The sequence below is a fragment of the Meles meles genome, chromosome 4 (genome assembly GCF_922984935.1).
Source record: "Meles meles chromosome 4, mMelMel3.1 paternal haplotype, whole genome shotgun sequence".
Classification (NCBI taxonomy): Eukaryota; Metazoa; Chordata; class Mammalia; order Carnivora; family Mustelidae; genus Meles; species Meles meles.
In genome coordinates this window covers 162,024,440-162,046,228 of record NC_060069.1, presented here as the reverse complement: position 1 = coordinate 162,046,228, position 21,789 = coordinate 162,024,440, and the positions used below count along the sequence as shown (strand labels likewise).

The following is a 21,789-nucleotide window of genomic DNA, read 5'->3' as shown; positions in this document are numbered from 1 at the left end:
AGGTCACTCCCAGGAGCTTCCTCCCCTAAGGACTAAGCTAGGCACGGCTGTGAAGAAACCGCCAACATCATTAAGACCTTAACACAGGGAGAGTGTCCTGCCTCAACCAGGAACCGGGGCCCAGCCGGTAACTGGAGCCCTTACATGCGAAGATGTCTCTGGCTACAGGCAGAGAGACCAAAGCAGGAGACTGAACCCACTGTCCGCAGAGGGCTGTGTGAGGCGGGGAGCGCCAGTACCGTCCAGAACCCGACGGACAGTCAGCCGGGAAGCAGGAGATTCACCCCCAGCCCGCATGACCTGAATGCCACCCACACCAGAATGCGCCCGAAGACCGCGCTTCGCTGCTGTGCCCACAAAGACCAACACCCGGCAACCGCCCTGCCCAGGCCAGCGGGCTTGGCGGCTACACAGCTGCGGGATGACCACCGCGTCTGGAGCCAGAGTCTGCCGCAGGGCGACGTGGGGGGCGGAGCACGGCCGTCTCGACAGCAGGGACGGCAGCAGGGACGGCTCACAGCCCCGCGGGAGTCCTCGGCGGCCGGGGCGGCGGCTCTCAATCGGCCTGCGAGCCAGGCCGCGAACCGGGCTGCGAACCGGCCAGCGAAGCAGAGCTGCTAACCAGGCTGCGAACGGGCCTGCGAACCGGAGCTGAGAACTGGGCCGCGAACCGGCCTGTGAACGCGCCTGCGAACCGGAGCTGCGAACCGGCCTGCGAACCAGCCTGCGAACCGGGTCGCGAACCGGAGCTGCGAACCGGCCTGCGAACCGGAGCTGCGAACCGGAGCTGCGAACCGGCCTGCGAACCAGCCTGCGAACCGGGTCGCGAACCGGAGCTGCGAACCGGCCTGCGAACCGGAGCTGCGAACCGGAGCTGCGAACCGGCCTGCGAACCAGCCTGCGAACCGGGTCGCGAACCGGAGCTGCGAACCGGCCTGCGAACCGGGCTGTGAACCGGAGCTGCGAACCAGCCTGCGAACCGGCCTGCGAACCGGCCTGCGAACCGGGTCGCGAACCGGAGCTGCGAACCGGCCTGCGAACCGGGCCGCGAACTGGCCTGCAAACCGGAGCTGCAAACCGGCCTGCGAACCGGGCCGCGAACCGGGCTGCGCCCCCCGCGCCCATGTCGACGCGCTCGGGGCCGCACGTGCCAGCGCAGCCCCAGACGTCGAACTCCGCGGCCAGGACGACTCCCTCGGGCGGTCCTCGCCGCAGACGCGCCCGGGGCTGCTGCGTCCGTGGGACTCCGAGGCCCCGAGGCCGCCCGGCGGGGACACAGGCCGCGAGCGCGTCCCTCCCCGGAGCCCGCCGGCCGCCGCGGCCCCCACAGCGCGGCTCCGGAGCGGGAAACCGCGGCACGTCGGGCCCCGGGCGGCCTTCCCCGCCCTCCCGGCTGCCTCCGCCGCGACCCCCGGCCCCGCGCGAGCCGGCCCGCCCCCGCCCGGAGTCGGCGCCCGGAGCACCGGAGAGACCCCCGGCCCGAGCCCCACGCGGCGTCCCGGCAGCGGGCGGGTCTCCGGCGAGGGGAGGGGCTCGGCGGAACCTCCCACGCGGACAGGAGCGCCCGCGGCCCGGCTGCTTCTCCGCCACCGCCCCTGCGCGCTCGGCTTCCGGGGCCCGGGGAGGCGCGAGGGGCGCGGGGTCCGGGCAGCGGAGGGCGGCGGCGGCGGCGGCGGCGGAGAGCGCGGGCTCCGGGGCCGAGGGGCGCGGGGCTGACTGCGCCGGGAGCGCGGGCGCCGGCAGGGGGCGCCGGCGGGCGGCGCGCGGGCTCCAGGCCGAGGGGGCGGTGCCTCCCGCGCGCGGCAAGCCCCGCCCGCGCGCAGGCAACGCCTCATCCGATTGGCCAGCGCCGCCACGCCGTCGGGGCGGGGCGAGCGTCGTCGCGTCCGGGTGACGTCTCCGGCGGGCGTCGGGCAGGGTCGGCGGCGTCGGCAGCAGTGGCGGCGGCGGCGGGTGGGAAATGGCGGAGTACTTGGCCTCCATTTTCGGCACCGAGAAAGACAAGTGAGTGAGAGCCGCCGGCCGGGGCCCCGGGCCGGGGAGGCGGGCGGGGCGCGCGCGGGCGCGGCGGCGGGGTCGGGCGGCCGCGGGAGGCCCGGGCGGGCGGGCGGGGGGAGGGGCGCGGCAGCCCTTCCGGCCTCGGGAGCCGCGCGCCGCCGCCTCGTGGGCGCCTGGGCGGGCGGGCGGGCGGCGGGCTTCCGCTCGGGCGGCGCGGCCTCTCCGGCCGGAGGCTGCTCCGCGGCCCGGGGCCGCCCGCTGTGCTGGCGACCGGAGCCCCCGCCCCCGGCTCCGAATTGTCTCGAGTTTGGGCCGAAGTTGTCAGCGCGGCCCCCGCCTGCTGCCGCCGCGGGCGTCGGTCAGGCGCGCGGCCTCGGGCCCGCCGTGTTCGTCGCCCGGTGACTCGGGGCGCGGGGCCGCTCGGCGAGCCTCCGGCGGTGGAAGCCCCGCGGCGGGCCGGGCCGAGAGGACATTGGACGCGAACAAGTGCGACGAACTTGGTGCCGGTTCGAGACGGAGCCGGTTTCGCGGGCTCGGAGACGCGACCCAGCGCGGCGGAACACCTGGGCCCTCCCCTGCTCCCCTCTGCGGCCGCACGTCCTCCCTGCCCGGCGTTAGATCACGAGCAGAAAATGCAGTTCTGATTTGACTGTCGCTCTGGGACGTTTTAGTTCCGTGACGGAAGTTTAGCCCAGAGGGAATGTCTTGTTTAGGAGCATAATTCCTGCTTGGAAAACCGAAAAACTAAGCTCTGGTGTAATTCATTTTGGGTCCGTAGTTACCACGTTGGGTTCTTCGGGCTGCTCGAGGCGTACGGTAATGTGTGCTCCTCATGATAAGTCCCTGGGTTTGTCACAGAGAAGGTCTTAATACCACTTTTTCAAACACGGTGGGGTTTTTAATTATTATTTCTTAAAGATTTTGTTTTTAAGTAATCTGTGCATCCAGCGTGGGGCTCGAACTCGCCAACCCTGAGATCGGGAGTGGGGCGCAGGCAGCTCCCGGTTGGCGCACCCATCAGACACTTTACATTGTTTCTGTTTTCCAGGATGCAGGCTACCTTGTAACCTTTTGTGATGATGGGAGGAGGGTTTATGTTTTTTAGTAGCAAAACCACAAGACACAATGGTCAGTCCTAGTCACTTTAGAAACATTGTTGTCAACCGTAAGTCTGTCTCTGCTGACTTGAACAAAATTCCACGAGGATGTCAAGGAGCTAGAAGGGAGGGGGCGCTTGTCGCCTAAAGGACGATTAAAGTAAAACATACTGAAGCTTGTGAAGTGCTAGGGAAGGCGGTCGCTGGAGGCACCGGGGAACTTACCCGTAAACCTCATCACCTAAATGAATGGGCCTCTCTTCTGGGAAAAGAGCCTTCTCCCCGCTACAAAGATGCAGCGTTAATTTCGTTCTTGAGCTGGTAATAGTGCGTGACTTCTATTCCATGAAGTTTTTTCCTTATTCTTATAAAAAGCTGCTTCTGGAGGTGCCTTCACTGTGCTCCCGACACTTGGAGTTCAGAGGTTTATTCCAGTAACCTTTTTTATATTCCCGCTGTAAGAAACCACGTTTCAGCCTGGTAGAGCTCTATTGTGAGAGGCATGGCTTTAATTTGGAAACAAGATTCTTTAAGTTACTCATAGTCTCGTTTCAGGGGGCTTGAGGGGTTTTAAGTTCCAGGAGACGGTATCAACTCCTAAAAAATGAAGGTGATGATCCCGGCCAACTTCTTTCTTTTTTCCCCAAGCCAGAAGTAAAATGTAGGTGTGTGCCGCTTTAAAGGATTTAGCTAGTCCTACATTCGAAGTGGACATTCTCTAAATCCAAGCAAAAGTTCGTTCTCTAACCTCTTCTCTGTGATGGTGGATCAGACTTTTTTTCTGTCTCTTCCTTTCATTTCAGTAGTTTAGTAAGTGGGTCACTAAAAGTTGATTACTAGGAAAGTGTTGACGAATACCCAAAGCTCTAATTGAGCATTATGAAATGAAAGCCGTCTCTGGAAGTACAGGAACAAAGATTGTTTTAATAATAGAGACTAGTTGGGTATTGTTCAGGCGGGGCTGGCGCCCGTTCTAAGGGATTCTTAAAATAAGCTCTTCGTTTTCAGGGGACTTTCTGAAGATGGAAGTTGTATATTCAACTGAAGTTACGTAAAGAGAACTTGGTATGATGAGTTTGCAAATCTGTGCAGTAATCATTTTCCTTCCCCGATAATGCTGACTTTCCCGAGTTTATTGCTACCTAGTAATAAATCAGTGACTGATACTTGTGAACCATCAAATTTTGTTGAAGCCCTTTGATTATAACTCTGGACCGACTGTCTGAACATAGGGCACTTGCTAAAAAATTGAATCTATGGGGTAACAGTCCCTCCTCTGCGAGTCTAACTCTGACTTGGGCCCATCCAGTAAGATTTCATAGTTCATCACAGGTCTGAGCCAGCGGACGCTGCTGTCGTGATGGCTGGATTGCTAGGTTTGATTTCATCTGGATCATCCAGGTGTTCGAACAGCAGTGAGAGAGGGCTTTGCGACATGGACAGAAGGTGGCCTTCGTAAGAACAGGCGGAGGAGTTCCCCAATAGCCTGTCTTCAGTGTATTGAAACCAGGAGACTGACTTGCTTCAGACCTGTGTTTGGAAATTTCCTGTTGGTCTGGCGTCATGAGCAGGAGAGCATGGACTTTGTTAGATAACGATTGCATTTAGCGAGTAGTTTGTATGAGGCGCACACGCCGTCTCTGATTCTTGGAACAAAGCCAGCTTGGCATTTTCCTCGTTTCACAGATGGCTCCAGGGATCAGGAGAGGTAGGGTGACTTGCCCAAGGACAGGTAGCTAGTGGGGGAGTCAGGATCCTAACCCTCACTGTGCCGTGTTGGTGCCCTCGAGAGAGAATTTCATCGTAGAACACTAGAGAACGGATACGTTTTTCGAGTAAATTTCATTTTAAACTAAATATTCCATTTAAGAAAAAACAGTAGAGCAGAACGAGTAGCTGAGAGTCGAGTGGATACAGATGAGGGGTTCTGGACTGGAGTTAGAAACGCTTCGTTGGAGTAGCGTGTTTATCAGGAGGCACATTCAAGTGACTTTTCCGGAACTGCTGCCCCAGAATGCCCTGCGCCGAGGGACAGCAGTTGGGTAGCGCGTGCTGTGGTGTTGGCGTGTTTACACGTGTGTGATGTCTGCGCAGCCGGATAATCCGCTCTTCTTTTCCCTTACAGAGTCAACTGTTCATTTTATTTCAAAATTGGAGCATGTCGTCATGGAGACAGATGCTCTCGCTTGCACAATAAACCGACCTTTAGCCAGGTTTGTTTGTTTTTCCTTTCTTTTTTCTGTTCTCATGTAAATTATCAAAACCTCACGTACTTTACAGGGGCAGTTAATAATGTCCATGTATTACGTTGGGCATTTTTCTCTCTCTTAGTTGTATTCTCCATTTGAGTTCATGAGTTTGTTCTTCTGTTTCAATGAGAACGAGGCAGCCGAACCACCCCTGGGGGAGGTCTGCAAGACAGGTCCCTCCTCTTTTACAGAGGAGTGATTAATGTTTGTGTGTTGGCTGTGACTGGTCCCTGCCGCCCAGCCCCCGCTTCTGCCCCTCCTGTCCCTTCACAGACGTGGGTCCGGTGCGGCGGCCGCAGCAGCGCCGAGCCAGCTTTGAGTTTCAGGCGCGGTAGAGGCCCCGCGGGCTCCCTGCGCTTTACCGTCTCCGGGCCAGCGGCGGAGACAGAGCCAGCTTGATCCGTGCTCAGGGCATCTCCAGTGTCCCGGGAGCGCCCCCACATTCAGACCCCCAGGGAAGGGATAGCGAGGACCTCATGTCAGAGAAACCTTAAAAATGAAACTGAACGTCTGAAGTTGGCATTTACCTTCAGGTACTTGCAGCCGCTCTGTTCAATCAGTTGAGAGGGGTTCCCTGTTAGCCTGAGCTTAGGGCCGCTGTGAGTTCAGATCGGTCAGAAACTGTGATTTGGGGTAGGTTTTGTTTGGTGATTGAAGAACAGGCAAGGGTTTGCTCCCTGCGAGTGATCACTGATGAGTTAGAGGGAGAAAGCACCTGTACCAGGGACGGAAAGCATCTGCCCGTGTTTATCTGAGCATTTGGGGTTTGAAAACTGCAGTGTTTCAGACTGAGGACTTCTGAGCTCCTTCCAACCTACAGCGAGGTCTGAGTGAGCTTCCTCTGAGCCGTTCCGTCACGATTGTGTGTAGCGCCCCGGGAGCTGCCAGACTGGCCTTTGAGCTCACGTTGTCCTGCTCACGTGTTTTAAACCTCTGACAGAATAGATACTGGGGTTTTCCTATAAGGATTTAGGAAAATCAGCCAATTGCTCTAAGACAGAGACGTTTGTATTTTCTAATTTAAGCCCAGAGAAGACCGCACAAGGTCATGTGTTTTTAGAAAGGGGGGAGATGGCTTCCTTTCCCGCATTAGTCTGCTGATAACAGCACGGTTGATACAACAAGAATCTCTCAAAGCTTACAGATATGTCTCTTTGAGATCTTGCTTTAAACTTTGCTTGCTGCAGTTTAAGTCCTTCGAGTTTTGGACTAAATCTCCCCAACTAAGCCAGAGATCCTAGGTTGGGCAGTAACCAAATGTCTTGAGGTCCCTTGAGTTTTTGACTTTGGGGGGTTGCTTGCAGATGGTGGCAGGTGTTGGGCCGAGAGGGAAATGATCCTGGCAGGAAAGTTTTCTTCAAGCTATCCAGAGACACGGCCCATGTTCTCTCTGAATCACTGATGACCTCAGAATGTTGGTGGGAAGTGAATTTTAGTACGACGGGTCAGAAAGAGAGAGCGGGTCCGTCAGTGTTGGGTGGGGTCAGCCGGAATGTGCTTGCCTGAGCATCTCGCTCCCACTGGCTCGGTTGGTCCGCGGGTCGCAGGCAATCCTGACCTCCACTGATCGTAATGGAACTCCGTGGCCCCCTTTGAGTGATGATCCTTTTCCTAAACAGTCACTGCCGGATGATCTGAGTGAGACCTAAACGAATTTCTTGTTGAGTAATTGGGCTCCGTGGAGCTCTCTCCCAGCGTTGCCACAAACGCGCTGGTGGTTCCTGTTGAAAACTGAGTCAGATCAGCTTTGGGAAATAGCGGAGGCAGAGAGAGGTTGCCCCGGGGCAGTACTTGATGGCGGGGGACGAGGCCATGCTCGGCGAGAAGGGTCTGTGTGTGCGTGTGTGAGGTCTGGCTGTTAGATGTTCCTCCCCCGGGGGTGTCCCCACAGCAGACCTTTGGGGAGTGCCCCACAACGTCTTCTTTACACGTAGCTAGAAACGGAATGGCTGCTTCCGTGAAACCACTGAACTGCTTTGGACCTGTGTTGAGACCACCTTGATTTCCCTAAGTCACGCAGTTCATTCATTCAGCCTATACAACTCAGTGTGGGTTTCTTTTTAAGCTTCTTGCAGGGATGTGGACGTTAAGATTCATGTACTGTATTAGCCTACTAACTTAAACGTGGTTTGTTTTTTCAGACTTGGTTTTAAGAAGAACGGTACAATGTAAGGTTTCAAGTCTGCCTGATCCAGTTTAAAGCACGAGGGCTAAAAGGACTTTTTTCCCTTAAAAGAAGGATCGGAAAGCACAGACGTTTAAGCTGTCGCGCTCTGTGAACAGGGGCCGCCAAGCAGACAGGAGTGTGTCTAGGGCTCCGTGACAGTCAGGGCACCCATTCGGTGCGCCTGTTTCCTGGGAGACCAGACAGCTTGACGGACTGCATACCGTTGACTGACGCATTTGGTTTTAAAAAATACGATTTTGTGTGGGGAATATGATTATCACGCGAATTTTTCGACATCGTAGCTTGAAGTATAAGAAAATGTCGGTGTGTTATTTATTTTGCACTAAAACACTTGAATGACGTGGGACTACCGAGAATAATGGCTACAGTTTCTTCTTGGTTGCTGGCTGACTTGACCTCAGTTGCTGCCCACACTCTGTTTTCATAATAGGATGGTTTGGGTGTGCTCTCAGAGGACGAGCATCTGCCTTGTGGGAAACAAGCGAGCGTTGAGCCATTTGCAAACAAGTTGTCTCTTTGCAATTGTCTAATACATGCACAGCAGCCAGTAGAATTCCCCTTTTTATTTTTTTTTCCCCGCAGACCATCTTGATTCAAAACATCTATCGTAATCCCCAAAACAGTGCACAGACGGCTGACGGCTCACACTGTAAGTCCCACAGTTGGAGAAATTTTTTTAAAACAATGGTGTTAAAGAGCCCACTCTTAATTGAGACAAATAATGTTGGCTTCTGAGCTGCTGACGTAGAGCTGTTGCAAACAGGACAAGGTGCTGGAAGGCCTTGGTACCTACAGCAAGAACCTGGTACTTGGCCACGTCCAGGAGGCTGCCGTCGGCAAGGGCGCTGGGGAGGCCTCTTCCCTGGATTGATGTTTGTTAACGAGAGGGAAGGGGTCTGTCCCTGCGACACTTGACAGCCGCCAGCGTCACTGGTCTTTCCAGTGCCTGAACGCTTGACCTTAATATGAGGTTCTTTCTGTAAAGCCACAACTCTTAGGAATATTTAGGAATCACCAAGGTAAGTTGCCCAATAAGTGTGGGTTTTATTTCACCATTACAATTTTTTCTCTAGGACGTGGAGATCTCATGATATGTAATTATTGTATTTCTCTGCTCCCACGGTTCTTGTTGTCATCTGGTGCGGGCACTTCCTCGGCTCCTAAGTTTTCTGTAACACGGAGGACCGTCTTGGCAGTAGTCTGCCAAGGAGCTTGCACCCTTACCTGGGGAACTCGGCAGCGGGGAGTCCCTGCGTCCCGTGGACAGAAATACGATACCCGCATATCATGGCATCTCCGTGACGGTGCAGGGTTAGGGCGCTCCGAGACAGCCACCCGCTAAGAGAGAACTTCTCTGCTTCGAGAGAAAATAACTTGCTCTTTTTTCAGCACTGAGTCTTGACGGAAGTGATCGCCACAGGAAACCGGTGAAGTGTTTAAATTTAATTTTCCGTAATATAAAGTTGTTGCGTTTTGTATTTCAGACCATTGCCCTCTTGAACATTTACCGTAACCCTCAAAACTCTTCCCAGTCTGCTGACGGTTTGCGCTGTAAGTTCATCCAAGTTCCTTCCCTGGTTCCCTGGGCTTGCGCGTCAGAGCTCAGTGTCCGCTCCGCCTGGTCTGCCGCTGTACGGTCAAGGACGGCCTTCCGCTAGCCGTGCCGAGAGCTTTCGTCCCCCTGGCCCCTCGGAAGCCTCTGAGATCGCAGCTCCTGCCCACTTACTTAAGCGATGAGAAGGGACCGGAAGGGATGCCCTCCCTGTCCCACAGCTCGGAGCTGCTGCTCTTGACCTGGACCGTCACCCTAGGGGAGACGGTGCCTGGAATTAAGTGTGCAGCTACGTTCTTCCCCTCTAAAGAGCAACAGCATTGAAGTTTCCGGTTAAGAAACAAGTGCTGTGGAAATGATTTTTGAGCTTTTATTTTTCATTAGACGGGTTCTTAAAAGTCCATCCTGGCGCTCACGCTTTAAGTGTGAGAGCATCGTTCCGAGAGCGTTTCCCAGATGAGGGTCCTCCGAGTGGCACGGACCCCCCTAAGTTTTCCTCCACGCCAGCCCTGGGCCAGCTCAGTCTGTAATCAGAGCCCTTTGGGCGGCCGTCTGCAGCCGCGGGGGCTCGCTTCCCCCACACGGGCGAGAGGAGGCGCGCGGGGCCCGGAAGCAGGGCTGCGCTGGGCACTTAGTAGACGCGGCCCCCTTCTTCCTGCTTTGGGAAGCAGTAACTTTAAGTTACGAACATTGTGTTTCCCAAGGGGTAGTTCTTCGAGAACAGGATCTGTGTTGGTATCACTGGAGATTTCAGAAAGTTGAAATTTTAAATTTTATGGCTCTTGAGCCGTGGAATCAGTCTGCTCGTCTGGAAAAGCGGAAGCGAGTCCCCAGACTCCTGTTAAGATCACAGGGTTCGAACCAGGCGGCTTCTCGCTCGCCAGTTTGTTCTGAAGCTGCAAAAATTCATGTGAGGTGCTGTCCACAGAGGCCCTGGATAGCCACAGACCTGAGTCCAACACACCCTTGGCCCGCAGCCCCACAGCTTACAGGGTGATCTGCACGGCTCAGTGTAGTGGTCCCAGCGGCACTGCCCGCTCGGGCCGGCCCCAGACTGGGGGGACCTCCCCGTGGTGCACCTGTGAGTGCCCGGGTCTGGGGGGAGGGGCCGGTAAGCATTTCCTGCCCAGACACTGTGTGTCTCCTCGCTGATCCTGACCAGTCCTGACTGGGTAGCGGATCGTTTGTGTCCCCGAGTTTGATGGTAACAGGATCTACTTGGTAGCCCTTGTTTTAAAATACCTGGTTTTGCTTTCTTTTGTTTTGTTTTGTTTTTTTAAAGAAACAAGATCAGTAGTTGAAGGGAAATGCTTATATATGAACTTATTAAATAATTTTCGTAACAGCCCTGCCCTGGGTAAAACCAATGAGAGGTTGATGACTGAGTGACAACAGTTAATCATTCTTTGCCCTGATGGTCTACCTGGGGACTACGGATGCTTCATTGACAAAACAGTGTTGGATTAGTGTCTCGCGTCTCTCCCTGCGGTTCACAGTGCTGTTGTGCATGTGCTACAGAGTGAAGCTTAGCCACACCAAGTCCCGGTTGTGGGGTCCCGATTCCACAACTTAAGTGAAATTCCGACTCTTCAGTTTAGGAAGGAAATCCGCTTAAACTGATGAACCTGCGGCAGACCTTCCGAGTAAATTTTCAACCGGCCAGGCTCATCCAGTCCCTGAATTTACACCTTTTTGACCCATCCTTCCGTCTGTGAAGTACGAACCCCAGTTTAAGGATGTGTCTGCGTGAAAACGGGGTTTTCGGGTGCTGGTCTGTAGCATCTGCTGAGTCACGCAGGTGACTTCGCAGTGGACCGGGTTCCCGTCGCTCACCTCTGTCCTGCCCGAATCACTTGACTGAAAATCTTGAAGCTGAGTATAGAGGATAAAATAGGCCCACTATGGAGCATTTTCAGACGGAACTTTCCAGAAGTTGCTAAGATGCAGGAATACGTTCTCCAGCGAGAGAATAGAAGTAGCCACGAGCGCAGCCGTGTCCGAACGCCCGCCAGAGCCCGATTCCCAACACAGCTAGCACTTGAGAGTGTAAATACCTTTCTCCTCATTTTGTTGTGTGTGAGCAGGAAATGTAAACATTAAAATCTGCCCTTTGGAATGGGCTTCTCTTCTCCCGACCAGCTGTTCTGTTTGCTGAGGGCTAGATGGCTACAGGGAAGGAGGTTTTGCTCACGGTAGCATTTCCATGGGACCGGGCCGTCAGGAGGAGGAGCTGTTGCCTAGCGCGTTCTAGAGGTTTTCCTTCTAAAGGAAGCTGGATTCCTGGAAAGTCAAAAATAACTGCAATGCAGGAATGCCCCCTCCCATGCATTAGAAAGTAAATCTAGACCATTCTCAGAATCCAAAGATTAAAATTTCTTGTCCTTGAAGAGAAGGTTTTTCCAGAGAGCTAGGAAACCACTCCAGGGCGGCTCAGTGGCTAGGTCCGTGCGCCGCGGCTCCGCTCCCTCAGTGGGGTGCGCCAGGGGAGGCCAGGAATGTGGTCATGGAAGGGGACAGTTGAACATTGAGCTGGCCCAGCCTCGAAGCCCTCAGCCTTTGTAGGCTCCTGGAGCTGGCTGTGTGGAACACTGGTTTATCGACCTGCCAGCTTTGTGATTTCTCACATTTAGGTCAAGAGAATTCTAGAATTTGAACGGTAACACTTGGTAGAGAGAATGGCAACAAGGATAGAATGTAAATTTGGAAAAGTCTGTCCACACAGCGGACAGGATTTTACTTAGTGCATGCGCATTACGGAGAATAAACTTGACGGAAATAGTTCTGGAATATGAGATAATGCTTCCTTCAACAAAGCATTGTAACTTTCCCTTTATGCAGAGGCATTTAAAGTATTGTAACTGAACTTGGTCATTATCCTACTGAGTCTTTATTTATGGTCATTCGGGTTTTAATCGCATCAGAAGGAATTTTATAATAGCATCGTGTGGCTGTTCATCCGTAAAAGAAATCAGTCAGGAACATCAGCTCTTTATCACGTACCCTGATTGCAACTTTTATTTTAGCCTAATAAAAAGGGGAAAAAATCCGCGGGATTTCTTGGCCTCTATCTTAAATTGTAAAAAGAAGAGAATTATCATTTTAAAAATAAGTTCTCGAGGGTAAACTTGACCCTTACACTTTCTGAAAACATGGCCCTTTGATGCGGATTAAAAACTTGCTGTGATCGAACGGCCAGCAGTGAGACTGTCAGGAGGGGCGTCTAAAAAGCTCCCCGCACCCAGGTTCCGGCAGTCGGGCGTCATGCGGTACCGTCAGTCCGGTAGAACGCAGCTCCGTTGTGTTTCCTCTCTAGATAATCGAATGTGTGTGACTGTAGCAGGCTGAGTTAAACGCAGAGTGGCGGCGGGGCGGGCTCCCGTCTAACCAGCAAGGTTTCTGTGTTGCAGGCGCCGTGAGCGATGTGGAGATGCAGGAGCACTACGACGAGTTTTTCGAGGTGAGATGCACCGTTTGAAAGTGACTGGCCCCTTCGCCCTCTGTCCGGGGGGACTTACATTTTGTTGGGAGATCAGTGGGAGTGACGTTCGGTTCCTCCTTCATCTTGAGCGTGTCGTGAGCCTTAAAGCCCTGTCCCCCCGCAGGAGGTTTTTACAGAGATGGAGGAGAAGTACGGGGAGGTGGAGGAGATGAACGTCTGCGACAACCTGGGAGACCACCTGGTCGGGAACGTGTACGTTAAGGTGAGAAGAGCGTGGCGGGTCCGGGGACTTCTGGCTCCTGACCTGCACACTGCGGGGTGAAGACCACTTGCCCTTGGCCTTTAGCTGTGCTCTTGGAAGTTGGGATCGCTTCCTGCTGCTCGAGCCCGGGTGTGGCAGTGGCCTGTGGGTGCGGGAGGGGCGCACGGGCCACCGTGGTCTCAGGACTCCGTGATCGCGGGGGGCTCTTCCGTGTCGGAATCTCCATAGCCTTTCCTGACAGGCTGTCTAGACGCAGGAGAAGCTGGTTTACGTGTGTGGTTTCTTTTTCCCATTTTTTAAAATCCCCCGGCCTGCGCACATCCTCGCATTTGCTCTTTTAACGCATTGACGTGGGAAGCCAAGGCTGTGGGCAGCTGGCGTGACCTCGCGCCGCCGCAGAGTTGAGTGATGGGATTGCAGGTAGAGGGTGCGCAGCTTTTCACCGCTCTGCGGCCTCCTTCCGCCTCCTTCTACCCCCGTGAGCTCGCAGCGCGTTCGTGCCGGGTCTGGGAGGCATGTGGGAAAGCGCGGCCGCAGGCAGCTCCGCTTCGTCTCCGCAGTTTCGCCGTGAGGAGGACGCGGAAAAGGCCGTGATCGACCTGAACAACCGCTGGTTTAACGGGCAGCCGATCCACGCGGAGCTCTCCCCGGTGACCGACTTCCGAGAGGCGTGCTGCCGCCAGTACGAGATGGGGTAGGTGACGGCCGGGCCCGGGGCGGGGCGGTGTCCGGGGGAGCGGCTTGCGGCATGTGGGCTCTGCTTCCCTGCAGGGAGTGCACGCGAGGCGGCTTCTGCAACTTCATGCACCTGAAGCCCATCTCCAGAGAGCTGCGGCGGGAGCTGTATGGGCGCCGGCGCAAGAAGTGAGTACCTGCGCGGCCCGCCACCCCGGTCCTCGCGCCCAGCCTGCGAGTCGCCCCGGGGACCGCGAGACGTGCTCTGCAGAGAGCAGCACATGCGGTCCCACGAGCCCTTGGTGCCTGCGGGACGCGAGCAGCTTCAGTCCCTCTGCAGAACTGGGGTTTCCTTTGGGGGCTCCTGGTTTGTGTCGGTTTGCTTTGGGGGGGCACAGGCAGAACCGGGCTGTCTGTGTGTCTGGGCCTGGGGTCGAAGCGCCCCTCCGGGAGCACGGAACGGAGACCGAGCCGGGGTGTCCGGGGAGGGTCCCTCGTCCTGCGCAGCTCGCGCTCTGGCGGCGGGGGCTCTCGCCGGTCTCCGCTCGCAAACGCTGCCGGTGATTGTCCCGTTGTCAGCAAAGCCCAGGAGGGGAGCCCTGCTCTCCACGCCCAGAACCCGCCCAGGCGAGGGGATGTGCGCGTGTGTGTCCGGGCGCGGTGGCAGTTCAGTCCCCGGGCTTTGGCACCGGCGCCCCAGAAGCGCGGGCCATGGAAGGTGACCTGGCCCCCAGTCCTGCTGGCCCCCTCTTTTTCCCTGACGTGGGGCCGTGGCTGCGCGGTTTCCTGGGAGTGGTTTCCCTTTGTTCACGCGTTCCCTCGGCAGAGACGCATCCAGAAGCATTCGTCACTGTGGGGTTCCGCGGCAGGCTTTGCTATGGCTGCCACAGTCCCGTTTCTTTTCTTTGGTTGCAGGCATAGATCGAGGTCCCGGTCTCGGGAGCGTCGCTCTCGGTCTAGAGACCGCGGTCGCGGCGGCGGTGGTGGCGGCGGCGGCGGCGGCGGGGGACGGGAGCGTGACAGGAGGCGGTCGAGAGACCGAGAGAGATCTGGGCGATTCTGAGCCGTTTGTACCGTCTGTCTGCCGGACAGTGCCGTAGTTGATTGACCAGACCAGTTCGTAACGGGGATTTTTTTTAAAAAACAACAAAAACAAACAAAGATGGGTTTCTGAATAAAATTTGTAGTGATACAGTGCCTCGGTGTCACTCACTGCTCGCGGACAGTCTGCCTCTCCTCTCCCGGCAGCCTCGCGCCTGGTCAGTGCTGCCGGCGGAGGCTAGAGCCCACCCTGACCTGGCTGTGCACGACACCGTGGTTCCAAGCGTGGAAGACTCCTGCCCCCATTAAGGGACAGTTCCCCTGGGGCATGGTCAGGCCTGTTGCCCGTTACTACCTCCTTGGTAACCGGCGTTTCTCCGCCGAGGCTCCCAGGGAGCCCAGTGTGGGGGCGGGGGGCCGTCCAGTCGGACGCCGTGGCCCACCTCTCACCCGGGCCTCTCATCTGCTTGCCGGGCCTCCGAGCGGCCAGGAAGCGGGGGCGCTGCCTGAAACCCGGCGCCGCCTGGAGCAGCCTGAGAGCCCCTGGCCCCGGCCCTGCACAGGGACGGGCTGCAGCCGTGTCGCCGCCCCGGAACCATCTTCGCGGTGACGATGGCCGTGCATGCACTGCGGTGTGACGTTGACTGCTGTCACAGGTCTGGGCCCGCACACGTGGCAGCCGGGGGTACTTCCTCAAAAGGGCACGTCCGTGGCGCGCCAGGGCGTGGTCTGGGGACCGCCCTGGGTGCCCACTTGCGGGCCTGGCCGACCCTGCCCGCGCCCGCCTGCTGCTCGGCCCCTGGGGGCTGAGAGGCTGCTCAGGGAGCTCACGGTCAGCCCCACTCCGGCGCTCAGTGTGGCCTTAGGGACCGCGCTAGGGAGTATGGGGGGCAGCAAATTCTCACTCCACCAGGGATGGGTTTTTGTTTTTTTGTCTTCATGAATGTCCGTTTTTATGGAAGGAAATGTTGTGTTTCTTAATTTGTCGAGAGAGCACAGGCAGGGGGTGGGCAGAGGGGGAAGCAGGCTCCCCGTTGCAGGGAGCCCGATGCGGGCTGGATCCCAGGACCCCGGGATCATGACTGGAGCCGAAGGCAGACGCCCCAGAAAGCTTTTTCATGGTTCGTTACGGACATTTCTAAACCTGCAGGGACGCAGAGGCTGCCGGGAGGCCGCAGCTGCTTTACATTCGCACCCCTGCCCTGTAGACTTGGCCCCCCGGTCTCAGGAGAGGCTGTGCCCTGCGTGACTCCCACGGGGCCTCGTGTCCCACATTTCCCTGGGCGCAGGGTTGGCAGCCGCTGGCCCGGCCAGCCCCGTCTGGACGCGCGTGCCAGCAATGGGAGCGAACCGGGACGAACGCTTGGTTGGCCCTTGGAAGGTTCAGCTGTCGTTCCGTGCCGAGACGCGCGAGGGATCGACCCTGGAGAAGTGGATGCCCACACGGGAGCGGCGCCCAGGGTACTTGCTCCGAGAAGTGCTCCGTCAGACGAGCAGTTCAGGAGGAGAGCCCGGTCTGTGCAGGGCCACGTGGCGGAGACTCCAAGGCCTGGAAAGTGGGAAACAGACGGGTCACAGGGTGCCGTCCCGGTCTTTGCCAGGCCCGGGGATTCGGAAGCAGCCCGAGCACAGCCGCAGGAAGGGACCTGGTAGGATCGGGCGCCATCCCGGTCGACGCGCACAGCCTTCCGAGGCTCAAGGAAACCGCTTTGGTTGGCGACCAGGCTGTCCTGGGGCAGGAGCCAGACCATGTGGCCGGTGAGCGCCGCAGCAACGGCAGGAAAGGCCGGTGGGCTGTAGGATCGCACCGCCTGCCTTTCCCAGTCCGCTAGGGTTTGCACCCGCCCCACGTGGGTTTGCATGCCAGGCCAAGAGCCACATGGCCGCTTCTCGGGGCCTCATGTTGGCTCATGCGGCCGGGACCTGGGAGGGACCTCTCTTCCCCCAAAACACCCGGTGTGTGACGCCCCATTGACCCAATTCGGTGCAACTTAACTTTATGGTAAGAATGAACAGCTTCCGGGGGTGCCCCGGGGGCTCAGTGGGTTAAGCCTCTGCCTTCGGCTCAGGTCATGATCGCAGGGTCCTGGGATCGAGCCCCGCATCGGGCTCTCTGTTCAGCAGGGAGCCTGCTTCCTCCTCTCTCTGCCTGCCTCTCTGCCTACTTGGGATCTCTCTGTCAAATAAATAAATAAAATCTTAAAAAAAAAAAAAAAGAATGAACAGCTTCCAGGCTCCAGGAAATGAGGATGAAAACAAATAAAGCCTCACGAAAATGGGACAGACACGCCCACAGCAAGGGAGTCTCGGTTCTGAATACGGACACGAAGCCCTGAGATAAACCATTGGCAGACGCAGCCCTTGCAAAGGGACACCGCAGGGCGCCCAGCAGACGCGGGACCCCGGGGCGGCGGGGTGAAGCCCGCACTGAAGGGGTTGGGGGGCCTGCCTGTTGCATTCAGCACAGGAAACAAGTAGGAAGAGCTGAGGGAACGGGGGGGGGGGGCCGCTAGCCCCAGATGGGCCCTCCCTGCCACCGAGCTCTCCTCCCGGAGGGAACGGCGGCCCCGTAAGCTTCGTGAAACGTGGCCGTTTCCCCGGTGTTTCAGTTCTACCGAAGCGGAATGTTTACGCATAACCTGGCTTGCTGGTGCGAGGCTTCTGCCCGGCCCCTGTGTGTTTCGGACACACCTGCCTTGACATCTGCCCGCAGCCAGCAAGGAGCAGAGCGGTGTCGCTCAGGGCCCCTCCCAGCCCCCTGGGGAGAGCCCAACCTCCCATCCAGGCTCTGGCCCTCCGGCCAACAGCCCCTGCCCCTCGGGGCTCCTGGCTCCACAGAGCGAGGCCTCTGTCCTGACAAGGTGTTGAACAAGCAAGACCCCAGAGCGTCGGCAGCGGGGTCTTGCCTCCCCCCGGCCCGTCTCCTGGGACCGCAGCTGTGCAGGAGATGGGGCGAGGTCAAGGCTGTGGTCTGACAGCGCTCCTCCCGTGCCCGCGGCTGGGCCGCCTTCCCTCTTCCAAGTTCAAGGCCTCCCGCTGCACCACATCAGGTGATGGACGCTTGCCCACCAGGTGGCTGCCTTCCCATGCTCTGGGAGCAGCAGGACAGGCCCGAAAACAGAGCCAGGCCAAGTGCACATGGCCCGTCAGGAGATGTCCCGGCCCGGGATCCGTCAGCCCCGTGCCCGTCCGGGCGGGGGCTCCCGACAGGCTGGATGACTCATAGACGTGCGCAGTGTGACCCTGGGGCCTCCTGTTGGAGCGGGCACAAGAGCTCTCGCCCCAACATGGGACCCCATCTTGGGGCAGGCTGCGTTCTTTTCCTCAGAAGACGCCGGGCATGAACTTGGCCCACTCACGGCTGGAGCCTCCTTGGGGGGGAGCACACAGGCACGAACATCTCCACCCCCACTGTGAGGGCAAATAGACTCGGCACCTGCTGCAAATCCCAGGCTTTTTTTTTTTTTAAACAAGTTGAATCACATGAAAGGGCCATTGTTTGTAGATCAAGTAAGATCAAACAGCCACGTCACCTGGTTCAGGCTGACACATCCCGGGGCTGGGCTGATGCCCTTTTGCCGCGGGGGTGAAGGAGCAGAGACCAGGAGCCTGAATTCTGGGTCCAAATCCCGGCTCTGCTCACTCTGCTCGCCACTAGCTGTAGACGCTGGCCAAGTCCCCGGACCTCTCCGTTTTTCTCATTTTTCTCCTCGGTCTGGGGAAGATGAAGCGGGGTGAGGGCTGTGATGATGAGATTCCGTTGCTAATTTAGGGAAAGGTCCTGAACAGTGAGCGCCCAGCAGGCACGTAGCGAGTGCTCGGTAACGTTAGTTGTAGGAGCAAGACGGTCAGTAACGGAAGGTGGAACGCGGGTGAGTGCCCAGGAGGGCAGGAGAGGGATCCCTCGGAAGCCCTTTTACCCACGAGGCCCCTTTTACAAGGTGTAGAGCTCACAAGTAGTGTAAAAAGTTGAGACTACAAAACCCACATGCTGACTGTGACAAAACGTCGTGGAAAGAAGTAAGGCGGCCTAAAGAGAGAGGCATCCCATGTTCATGGACCAGAAGACTCGCTCCCCACAGCCGAAGGCCTACCATCGTTGGGAGTACTTTTAATCAAGAAAGTGCAAGACTTGTGCCCTGAAAATTACAAAACATTGCTGAAAGGAATTGAAGACCCAAGCAAACGGAAAGCCGGCCCGTGTGCACAGACTGGACTGTTTCCCTTTGCTGAGACGGCAGTCCCGCCCCCACCATGGTAGTCTGCAGATCCCACATAATTCCTACCACAGTCCGAACGGCCTTTCTGCAGAAACAGAGAAGCTGATCCCGAGGTTCATGCGGAATTTAAAGGACCCCAAATAGCTGAGAAATTCTCAACAAAGCAGGACGACTTGCAGTTCCTGATCTCCAAACCTACTGCAAGTCACGGTAATGAACCTGGTGTGGGCCTGGCATGAGGGCAGACACAGGGGCCAGCGGGACAGAACTGAGGGTCCAGAAAGAGCTGGTCAGCCGGGAAGCAACGGTGTCTCCAACAAACGTGGTAGGACCGCTGCGTATCTACGTTCAAAGGAAGGAGGTTGGACTCTTACCTCACACCATAAACAAAAAATTAATTCAAAATGGGTCAGAAACCTAAACATAAGAATTAAAGCCATGGGGGGGTGCCTGGGTGGCTCAGTCGGTTCGGTGTCTGCCTTCGGCTCAGGTCATGATCTCAGGGTCCTGGGATCGAGCCCCACATTGGGCTCCCTGCTCAGTGGGGAGCCTGCTTCCCCTCTCTGGCTCCCCCTGCTTGTGCACGCTCTCTCTCTCTCTTTTTAAAAGATTTTATTTATTCATTTGACAGACAGAGACCACAAGGAGGCAGAGCGGCAGGCAGAGGGTGAGGCCCCAATGGTGGCTCGGTGCCTCCTAAGAAGAGACAGGAGATCTGGGTCCTGCCCGCCCCCCACCGTGTGTGCGAACCAGGGGAGAAGCCCTCCCCGTGCCCCCGCCTCCTCTTGGAGGAGCTCTGGCCTCCTCCGGGATAGAAGAACTAAACGTGTGTGTCGTTTAAGCCCGGCCCCCTCTCCGTCAGGAATCTTCCGACGCTGGAAGAAACGGTAGGGAAGACGTCCTTTAAGTGACCTCTACCCCCAGTGTGGCGCTGGATCTTGCGACCCCGAGATCAGAGGGACACGCTGAGCCGGCCGCGCGTCCCCAGATGGGAGACGCTAGTCAAGACTCTTAGCAGTGGACCTGTGACCGTAGGGAGAGAGTTTGGGCTCAGCCCCAACAGGAGGGCAGCTGGGGCGGACCGCCAGGGGGCAGGGGGCACGAGGGCAGGGCAGATTCGTGCTAAAGGCTGGGGCGGGGGGGCAGGGGCTTCTCCATGCGGTGGGGGATCAGGGGGCGTGAGGCACGTGATCAGGTATGATGGCGAGTGAACGTGGGGCTTCCTCTCTAAACTCACTTAGCAGGATTCTTGCTGAACCTGGCCAGGCAGACCCAAGCTGGGGCGGGGTGGGGTGGGCGAGGCAGGGGGGTTAGTGGAGAAGAGGTCAGAGGACCATGGCCAAAGGTCGGTCACCCGAATGGCCTCATTTTCACCTTGTCCCCTCATTAACGAATGACCTACAAACACGGTTACATTCTTAGGTGTGGGGGTTGGGACCTCCATACAGGAGTTCGGGTCCATCGGAGAAACGTCCCTGTCCCAGGACGGGGGCCGGGCGTCCACATGGGCCTGAAACACCTTGTGTGACAGAAAACGGGGCGTTGGGGCACCTGGGTGGCTTCTGGCTCAGGTCAGGATCCCGGGGTTCTGGGATCGAGTCCCACATCCAGCTTCTTGCTCAGCGGGGAGCCTGCTTCTCCCTCTCCTCTGCCCCTCCCCCACCCCGCCCCAGCCCCGCCGCTCCTGCCCTCTGTCTCTGTTAAATAAATACATGAAATCTTTAAAAAAAATAACGGACCTGAGTGCACACGGGTGTGGATCACTGCGTAGGGGCCGGAGTGGGGCGAGGTCCCCCTGCTGTGTCCGAATGCCAAGTAACAGAGGCAGAGGGGCCAGGACCCAGAACGCCCCCCTTGGCCGCCACTGTCACTGAAACCGATTCAGGCCGACTCTCCGAGGAAGCTTCCCCCGGAGGACGCCGAGCTGGAGAAGGTCACCGGGTATTTCCGAAGCGTCTCTCCGAAGAGTCTTACCCGTTACGAAGCGTAAGACCCGCACCTTCACAGAGGAGAATCCCAGTGGCCGGAGAGGGGCCACGCAGACACCGCTCTGTCCTCCGCCCCCCCCCCTCTTGCCCCAGGAGGCCATCCCCGCACCAATCACGAGAAGACATCAGACAGTCGGGGACATCCTACAAGATGTCTGTCCTGTACGCATCACCAACGCCCGTGGCTTCACGTAAGAGCGCCCACAGGAGCTCAGACATTGGGGACTCGCTCGTGGTGCCCGGCGCCATGGGGACTGTCGGCAGAGGGACCATTGATTCGACCCCGGGTCTGTACCACTGCTGACTTCATCTCCGGTTTGCTCGTCTTTTAAAGACTTGATTTCTTTCAAGCAGTTGTCGCTTAACTTCTTGGCTTTGACCGCTGGCTGGTGCTCCTGGAAGACAATTCTGTTTTTCAGAAACAGGTGCTGAAGGAGGCGGAAAGGGAAACCAGGTCTGCGGCTTCATGGGACCCATTCAGAAGAGCCAGCCGGTGCGCGGACGGCCAGACCGTGCGCACTTGCGTTCTCACTACAGAGATAGGCAGAGACACCGCGCCGGGAAGACGCGGTGAGAATGGGACCTTTGGAGGCGCCCAGCCGGCTCGGTTGGTGCAGCGCACGACAGTTCATCACGGAGTCACGAGTTCGAGCCGCACGACGGCTGTAGAGATGACTCAAAAACACGATCTTTAAAAAATTGAACATTTGGAAAATGGGTGAAGGGCATTTGGGAATTCGTACTGTTCCTGCCACTTTTCTGACGGTCTGAAATCATGTCAACATTTTAAAGCTTTGTTTAGTACTTGGACACCATAGCAAATCACTATAAAACGACACAAATTTCTTGTCTCTCACTTCTGGAGGCTAGAAGTCCAGAAGGTGTCAGCAGGCCCCCCTGTAGGCTTCAGGGGCGGGTCCCTCCTGCCATGCCCAGCTGGGGTGGGTGGTAGTGGGGTGCGGCCCGAGTCCCTCCTCCTGGGCCAACGTGACTTCCGTCTGTGCCTCAGTGGTCCCAACTTCTCTCCTCAGAAGGACGCTAGTCACGTTGGATTTAGGACCCCCCCTTCCAGTATGACCT

At 57.3% G+C, this 21,789-nt stretch overlaps 1 protein-coding gene across 4 annotated transcripts; it reads left to right on the top strand.

Annotated features, from left to right (window-relative positions):
- The first annotated feature begins 1,863 nt into the window (after window positions 1–1,863).
- On the top strand, window positions 1,864–14,657 carry U2AF1 (U2 small nuclear RNA auxiliary factor 1). Of its 4 annotated transcripts, none has more exons than XM_046002384.1 (8): window positions 1,864–2,004; window positions 5,221–5,308; window positions 9,017–9,083; window positions 12,492–12,541; window positions 12,687–12,785; window positions 13,346–13,479; window positions 13,557–13,649; window positions 14,376–14,657. In XM_046002384.1, the coding sequence occupies exons 1-8, from the start codon at window positions 1,961–1,963 to the stop codon at window positions 14,521–14,523; spliced, it is 723 nt and encodes a 240-aa protein (XP_045858340.1). In that variant the 5' UTR covers window positions 1,864–1,960; the 3' UTR covers window positions 14,524–14,657. The 4 variants fall into 4 exon arrangements, with proteins under 4 accessions (XP_045858340.1, XP_045858341.1, XP_045858343.1 ...); XM_046002385.1 differs by lacking the exon at window positions 9,017–9,083 and adding an exon at window positions 8,115–8,181; XM_046002387.1 differs by lacking the exon at window positions 9,017–9,083 and having other exon boundaries at window positions 1,986–2,004.
- The last annotated feature ends 7,132 nt before the right edge of the window (window positions 14,658–21,789 follow it).

Coding starts and splice junctions, on each gene's coding strand:
- U2AF1 (XM_046002384.1), top strand. CDS start 1,961: ATGGCGGAGTACTTGGCCTCCATTTTCGGCACCGAGAAAGACAA. Junction 5,309..9,016: donor ATAAACCGACCTTTAGCCAG/GTTTGTTTGTTT, acceptor TTTGTATTTCAG/ACCATTGCCCTCTTGAACAT. Junction 12,542..12,686: donor ACTACGACGAGTTTTTCGAG/GTGAGATGCACC, acceptor GTCCCCCCGCAG/GAGGTTTTTACAGAGATGGA.